Source organism: Dermacentor albipictus, chromosome 4 (genome assembly GCF_038994185.2).
Source record: "Dermacentor albipictus isolate Rhodes 1998 colony chromosome 4, USDA_Dalb.pri_finalv2, whole genome shotgun sequence".
Taxonomy (NCBI): Eukaryota; Metazoa; Arthropoda; class Arachnida; order Ixodida; family Ixodidae; genus Dermacentor; species Dermacentor albipictus.
In genome coordinates, this window is record NC_091824.1 from 134,062,248 (window position 1) to 134,070,134 (window position 7,887).

General features: G+C 48.2%; 1 protein-coding gene across 1 annotated transcript in view; it reads right to left on the reverse strand.

The window, feature by feature from the left end:
- Window positions 1–442: 442 nt before the first annotated feature.
- LOC135898400 (neprilysin-like) overlaps window positions 443–7,887 on the reverse strand; it is a 35,741-nt gene continuing 28,296 nt past the window's right edge. Inside the window, exons 7-9 of the mRNA XM_065427312.2 lie at window positions 6,502–6,761; window positions 2,409–2,712; window positions 443–1,621 (exon numbers count right to left, since the gene is read on the reverse strand). Coding sequence (XP_065283384.1) covers window positions 1,223–1,621; window positions 2,409–2,712; window positions 6,502–6,761 — 963 coding nt within the window. The 3' untranslated portion in view covers window positions 443–1,222. The remainder of the gene's footprint in view (window positions 1,622–2,408; window positions 2,713–6,501; window positions 6,762–7,887) is intronic.

A 7,887-nucleotide genomic window follows, 5' to 3' on the forward strand; every position in this document is an offset into this window, starting at 1 on the left:
CCAGTGTATGCACCGCGGTATGGTATGGCACAGCAAGAACGCTATATATTTGAGCGCACAACGCGCACAAACGAAAGAATTAGATTTCACGTTTACTGGCCGTTCCGCTCAGGTCAGCGTATACACCCCGGTATGGTATGGCACAGCAAGAACGCTAATGTCTAAGATAAGAATGGCACTAACAGCGCCAGTGCCATTCTGCTCGCCCTACCGCTGCTGACTCAGCGGACGCCGCCGCTGCATTGTCCGGGCTCTGACGCTACCGAGCCAGCCAATTCCGCCTGCCAGACTGGTGCCATCATTCTGCTCCCATTTCATCCCGGCTGTTTGAAAATATGGAACGATTCCGGAATTATTTGAACTCCACAGTTGTCGAATTCGCAACTGTGCTTAAATTTTATATAACTGCTATTCCAGCCGACTGCGCCATGATTAAAACCGACAAAATTCGAGTCCTAAGAACCACATCAATACGTCCCGAGTGGTGGTCTTGAGAGCTCCAGGAAATAGCGGTGGAGCTCGAACTTGCTGGAAATTTTAGTAACGTAGCGACACTCCGTCTGGTCGATGGCAGCGCTGAAGCAAGGCGTGATGTGCGTGTTTCAGGGCGAGCACGACAGTGCTTTCTTATGAGAAGACTGATGGCCGAAGTGGAGGAGGACACCCGCAATCGAGAAAGGTAAAAACGTCAAGTAAGCATTTCACGGAAGCGGCGTCGAATCACTTGGCATCGCTCATCGCGTTGGTTTTACAGCGAAGTATTTCGTTTATTTGCAGTTTTTGTCCTCACGTTGCGTTGAATTAAAATTTTTAAGCATGTTCAGCTTGTGCAACTCATGTTAGGACGCAAGGCAATTCACGATACAGGAAAATGAAAATCCACATTTAAGCGTATTCGTAGGGCACGACATGTAGCATCATAGTCGTGTTACCATTATCGTAGTAGCAATCATGCACGCACTGGCTATGTTCTGAATAAGGACAAGGTAACTTGTTCGCACACTCCCAGCATACCCTGTGAAAGAGACACGTATGTGACGACACTCCAATGCACGCAACGTATCTCGCAAACCACAAGCAATACACACTGCGGCCCTGAGGAGAATTTTTAGCCCATCATAATCGAAAGCATTGTCACGATTTCAACACTTGCAAAACTTATTTCGGGATGTTTTTAACAAACTTCATAATACGACACGCGAACGCAGGCAAAACGCCGCAATCACAAGAGTTTGCATTGTTGGTGCGGGTTCATGGGGGTGCCCGGCGCGCAACCGAATGCCTCGGAGAACTCCGGCACGTTCTGCAGCACCGCATTGCACAACGAATCGTTGACGATGTAGTAGCTGCCGATGCACTTGGCGTAGCAGATGGCGATGAAGAGCAGTTGCTCGCCCGTCATGTGCTCCAGGAGTACGAGGCGCCGGTTATCGCTCACGTTGCGGTATGCGTCTATCAGGGCACCAAGGGAAACAACCTCGGCTAATAACGAGGCCGTGTCCGTGTGCTCGGCGGCGAGCGAGCGGTTCGAGATGCACGACAGGAATGTCCTGAACGAGTTTCCGCCGGCGCCCGCGCCCAGATACGTGTTGTGGAACCTCTGTCCCACGGCAGAGGCCACCTGGGATTCAATGAACAAGAGCGTAATTGACAAGTCCTGCAGTTAAGTTCGGGTGCGGGCCCACTTAGTGCAGCCAGGTGTTCACACTTCTCTGCAGTTAAGTCGCTCACATCCGTCTCGCTTTCCGCTTACAGTCACTGCTGCAGCAAAGAGGGGCGTCTCTGGCACCGGAGAGCAACATGTCTTTGACCGGGTCGCCCTTCTGACATGCAACGTTGGACATATGGACCATTTCACCTGCCCTTGATATCCTTTATAGATGAAACAAGTTTGGTCGTATGCATGTAACATACTTTTGCATTTTTGCTTTTTGTGTATATGTTTCAGGGCAACCTTCCTAAAAGAAGAGACTAATAGCTCCAGTGATACGGACGTTTGGGCAACGGTGCACCCATGCACAATGTCACAATGTGACGCTATCACAACAGTGTTTCTGCCTGATTGCCGCAGAAATGAGAAAGTGTGATCTGTGCTCTGATAGATCAACGATGCATTCAGCATTAAACAGAAGATCTACCTCCCCCCCCCCCCCCCCCCCAACACACACTTCCACCCTTTTATGAAAACATGGGTAAGTTAACCCTCTCCCGTACTTAAGAATTCCCGTGAGACCATTGATTCGAACCATGCCCGCCTTTTCAGCTTACAAATCGCAAAGCTCAACCAAACCATTGTCATTGAAAGAAAGCACGAGTTTCGGCTTTCCCGAAAATTCTTAACGATGCATGAAACTGAAAGCCTGATGCCTAAGCTACAGAAGGACAGGCCTGCGGAAACTTCTACTGACCTGAGCGCCAAACCCGCCGTAGTTGAGGGACGGCACTGAGTTAATGTCGTAGTACGGGAAAAAGAAGACGTATGGCAGCAAGATGAACTCCTTGCGATACTCGATGTCCGCAGAGAAGGACAGGGTCTCGATTGCCGAGATAGCAATCTTGATGTCAATGCCGCGGGAGAAAGTGCGCGACATCCACGCGTTGTGCCAGTTCTGCAGGAACGAGTCGCCCATCTCACCCACGACTATGTCGGTGAAGTTAGCCTTGGTTGCCGGAGCAAAGATGCTGAAAGTCAGCGACACGTTCTCCCACGACCTGCAACAGGCAAATAGTGCAGCGCGCGAAATTAGAGAATACACCCCATGAGGAGCCATAATCTTTTCTGCAGTGCGAAGTTCCCGTAACACACGGCGCCTATGTAAACGTTATCGTGAGTGTAGTGTAGTATGTATTGTTAGAGGCATAGCTACATCGAACGCAGCGAAACGGACCCATAGCGAACGCAAAATATCGAATATTTCGCAGATCCCACGCACACTGGGAGTCAATGTTATGCGGGACATTTTGCATTTCACTGTCTATCAAACAATATTGCGGGTTCCGCAAAACGTTAGGAGGTGGGCCAACGCGTTTTTTTTTTTCAAATTGAGTAGTGTGTGACGCCTGGGCGTACGTATACTCGACGCTAGCGTACGTGTGTGCGGTGACAGCTGCAAGACGACGATGATGGTATGCATGATTGTATGATGGTAATGGCATGATTCCTAATATGTCCGTTGGATGGGAATTTACACAAGACAGCGATTGTTGGGTCCTGCAGAAGTACTATACGGGCGTAATCGAGAGACCAGGCACGTACACAGGATACATTTTTTTTTGGGGGGGGGGGGGGGGGGCAACCCAAGGTAACTTTTCTATGCAAATGAGGGGGGGTACCTTAACTAGTACAAATGTGAATAACGTCCACCATTCGCCATAAGAACGCGTAAATCCACAGAAGAGAAATGAAATAAGGTGTATTTTACACGTACACCTGTGCGATACACCTCTCCTTTAGTTGGCAAACAAAGAACCACGTCAAATGGAGTCGCTCAGAAAAGAAGCGCAGAAAGAACACTGCCAAGAACAAGTAAAGAAGCAAAAGTGTACAATCAAGATTGCTTTAGTAGAATAGAACTTACAAAAACAGCAGTTGGCAACAAAGGCGAACAGACCGCGCGGAGCTAGGTTGCTCTTTTAGCCAATCACAGAAGCAAACAAAATCGTCGTCATGCGGCCTTTTCAAAATGGCGTCGTACTTGATAGCTACGGAGCGTCTGCTGTTCTTGAAGAGTCTTTTCATCGGCAGAAGCAATGAGGTGTGCAACAGACATGGACAAAATGTATTGAGTCTTCAAAGGTCTGCGGTGCTGTTCATTTCACTGCTGCACCCATTTTACTCATGAAACTTCACTGCCAACTGAAGTGAAACTTCCCAACAAATAGTTGTAGCAAAGCAAGCATGTTATTTCAGTTCAATAAAGAATTAGGCATTCGCCATTCCACTATAATAGGCGAGGGAAAAGGTGTAAAATTATGCGTTAATAATTCTATTTTTGTAGTTACCCCCCTGTTTGGGTAACAGAAAAAGTTTGAAGTACGAATTATTTGCAGTCTCGCGGAGGAACAGTGGCTGGCGGCTATGAGGGCATCGGCGGGGCTTCATTGCAGACTTAAGTTGTATCCCACTATGGTAGCGTGTTTTAAATTAGCTCTGGAAGAAATATACAGAAATATATATATTTGCGGAACAATCACAGTTCTTTTAGATCCCTCGTTTACTGCTCTAACAAGTGCCACAACTGACTCGTATTGTTATTTGCGAAGTTACGTAACGATGCGTGGCCGCCAGTCGCGTACAAACGCGTGTGGCGCAGGAATCTGCGATTCTAGACGTACTGCGCCCACCGCGGAAGGTTAGAAATACACCTACATAAGCACTGGAGAGAAGTGGCTACGTTAGGCGGCTCTAATGATAACTGTAGAAGCGTCGTTCAGAACACCCGGAATTGCCCTCCTCTTCCGGCGGCGTTTTCTCTGTTTCCTTTTAAATAAAGAGATGTTGATCCATAAATTATTTCATAAACAACGGCTAAATTTGTTAATTTTCGATTTTCCTTCCTGTTTGGCTGTTGTCTCGGGCCTCTCCCATAGTAGATCGCTTAATTTCTCAACTTCTTGAGACTCTTGTTTTTAGTTGCCAATTTTGCACGAAAAGTGCTGCACAATTAGGAAAAAACCAGACGAGTTAACGGGTGACAGTCATGCTACCTATGAGTTTAAGGGTTACTGCAGGATTTCATGATGGACGCTGTCTCGCATTACTTTATTTTCCACCTTATCTAACCCATATCACGGGTATATGATTCCGAGGATCTGTCAGCGTTGCGGCGAGCCGTCATTCGAAGAAATAATGAAACAGAAAGAAAAGTTAAACGCAATTGGAATTTTCTCTCGCCGCAACTCGTTCCACGTGCATACAGACGAGTTGACCACGAAATGTATCCCTTTCCAGGTCCCTGGATCACTCTAGACGAAGGTTGAACTAACGAAGCAACAACGATGCACGTGACCGTTGAATAGACGGTGACAACTGAATGCACCTCGAGTCAATCGCGCGGGCACCGAATCGATAATGAAACTGGTCTTCACATCACAGGAGACGTCGATAACTACCGCCATCCAAAAGGAGTGAAAAAGGCAACAAAATGTTGACGGCCGAATAGCTGTCAAGTCTCAACATTGATTTGGCGGCGCTTTAATAATGTGTGTGAGAAGTGGTGGCGTGGGCAGGAAGCGAGGGGGGGGGGGGGAACGTGCCTGCGAGAGATACACCGATTGTAACATCATCAGCGGCTACGTGTTATACAGCCGTACTTGCATATGGCTATAGTCATGCGATCTATGTTAAAACAAAGATGGCATTTGTACTTCAGCGAAGAAATGCTGAAACGCGACCAACCTGGGTCGATCATCTGTGGTCATGAGGGCCGTACAACGTCGCGCAGTTTGTGTAGCTTTAGCTGCCACGGGGACAGCGCGAGCTGTCACGAGGAAAGAACACTAGAAAATGGCACGTCCCGCCCGCGACAAATTTCTCAAAGAGCTATAGTCGGCATATATAGGCCCGAGAGGAGTCTGCGTGCGAGAATCACCTAACAGCTAGAGCATTGGGCTGCCGCACTCGAAGGCAGCGATTCGATTCTACTGTCGGTCACCTATTTCTTTTCATGTGAAAACGTGAAATTGTCCATTCAGCGCAAACGCCATCGTTTGTAGACTGTAGCAGCGACCTCAAATCCCATTGGCTGCGACGCCGCGCGCCTCGATGGAGCAGAGCGGGCGAAAGGGAGCACGTGGCGCCGCAATAGCGCACCAGGCGTTACATGAGAAGAGAGTGCATCGCCGCGACGTCACGTCACCCTCGCTCTCGCTCTCGGAAGCAGGTGACCGAGCCAGCATCGCAGGCTACTGCTGCTTGCTGGCTCGTGAAGCACGTACCGCTATCGCCTGTCGGCCTTGGTGGCCTCTGCTACTTCCTCGGTCTCTCGTCGGGCAGGACGCCGCTGGATAAGCGGCACCGGAGGCTGCTGCTGCTTGCTGGTTCGGGCATCGCGTACCGCTATGGTACATTACTCGAAGCGCAAAACTCGAAGGAACGCTCAGCAGCGTTCAATTGGCCATTAATACTTTCGCATTCACAACTCATAAGGATACTTTAGTTGTCGGATTTCTTTATTGCAGAGGCTCGAAATGAGGCGAGAAAGGACGCTACCTATACCTACGTATTGCAAAGTACCTGCGGTGAGGCAAAGAATGGTTAGCATTATGAGTGTTGGAGCGGTCGTCAGGAGAGCCGCAATCCCCGGCACTGCACCATGAGAAGGCTGCACTTGGTGTTTTCTTCATCTCTTATCTGCATGCGTTCGCCTAAACTTGCGACCCATCCTCGTCACCCCCATTGCTAGGCTTCCGCAATTAAAAAAAAAAAAAGAAACACCTAGCACTAGCTACCCGTCCGTACATGTCTCATGTGGACCTTTTCTATGTCGCATCGATAATTACCATATCACGCTCACGCTGGCGTTGTAGTCGGGCCAGGTGAACAGCCGTTTCCGGAAAGCGGTGCGAACGGCCAACACGATGGACTCTGCGTGGCGGCGCGCTACCACTGGGAGTACTTCGCGGGCGTATTTATACATCAGCGTCCTGCCGGCAGCGATATAGGCACGGCTCAGGCAGAACGCGCCGTGCAAGACCAGCGCTCGCTGGGGGTGTCCGTAGAAGTTCACCACGAGCTCGCCGTTGGCGAACAGTGCCGCAACCTGCGGGAGCACCAAAGTCCATGAACTAGGGGTGCGCGAATATTGAAATTTCGAATACGAATCGAATACGAATAAGCCGAAAAACTGTTTTCGAATATCGAATCGAATATCGAATCAACGAGGTAACAATAGCTTTATTACCCTTTTAAAAATAATATTACATTTTACGAGGCTGCTTCAGGTTAAAGAGGCACTCATTATAGGTAATGCACTCAGGTAATGTCAAGTAATGCTCTGTCAGGTAGGCGCTTGTTACAGATTATTGCGAAGGAAAATTGACTGCTCAACATGTTCAGAAAGTAAGGGTTCTCTATGCACTGTGACATTTGTCAAGGTAACATTTTCTAGGTGCATATTTTATTGCGCATACTTACAGAGCCCAAAAGTACATCACATATTGTTATGAAAGAGCCCTGTAATAAAGTTTGGTAAAAAAAAAATTGAAACTGATCATGTCTCAAGGGCCTGATGCAGATAGACTGAAACAGAGCGTACACATTCATAGTAAGGTTGGTTACAGCATTTAAGATCACAGTGCTGTAACGCTGTGTCTTCGTTTTGTACCTTCTTTTGTCCTTGGTTTGTGTTGCGCTGTAACGAACCTTACCATGAATCCCAACCAACTGGCCCAACTTGCCGTCTTGATGCAGAGCATACAGATAATGAGCGGATCAGGTAAAGCTCTCAGTGAATAAACATGTTCTTAGAATGTGGAGCAAGCATATAATTCGTTAATTGCTAAATTATTCACAGTCTGTCTGAATATTCGCCATTTCGACCATTATTCGGCCGTCCTCGAATATTCGGGAATTTACGAATATGCATTTCTCGAATGGAATACGCTTCGAATAAGGAAAATATTCAATTCGTACTCGAAATTTCGAATATTCGCACACCGCTACCATAAACCGCAAAGGTTGAAGACGCTTACTATTTATGCAATTGTGGGGCCTTAAGTTCCCAAAACTGGTGTTGGGCTGCTGAGCACGAGGTCGCGGGATCGAATCCCGGCCACGGCGGCCGCATTTCGATGGGGGCGAAATGCGAAAACACCCGTGTGCTTAGATTTAGGTGCACGTTAAAGAACCCCAGGTGGTCAAAATTTCCGGAGTCCTCCACTACGGCG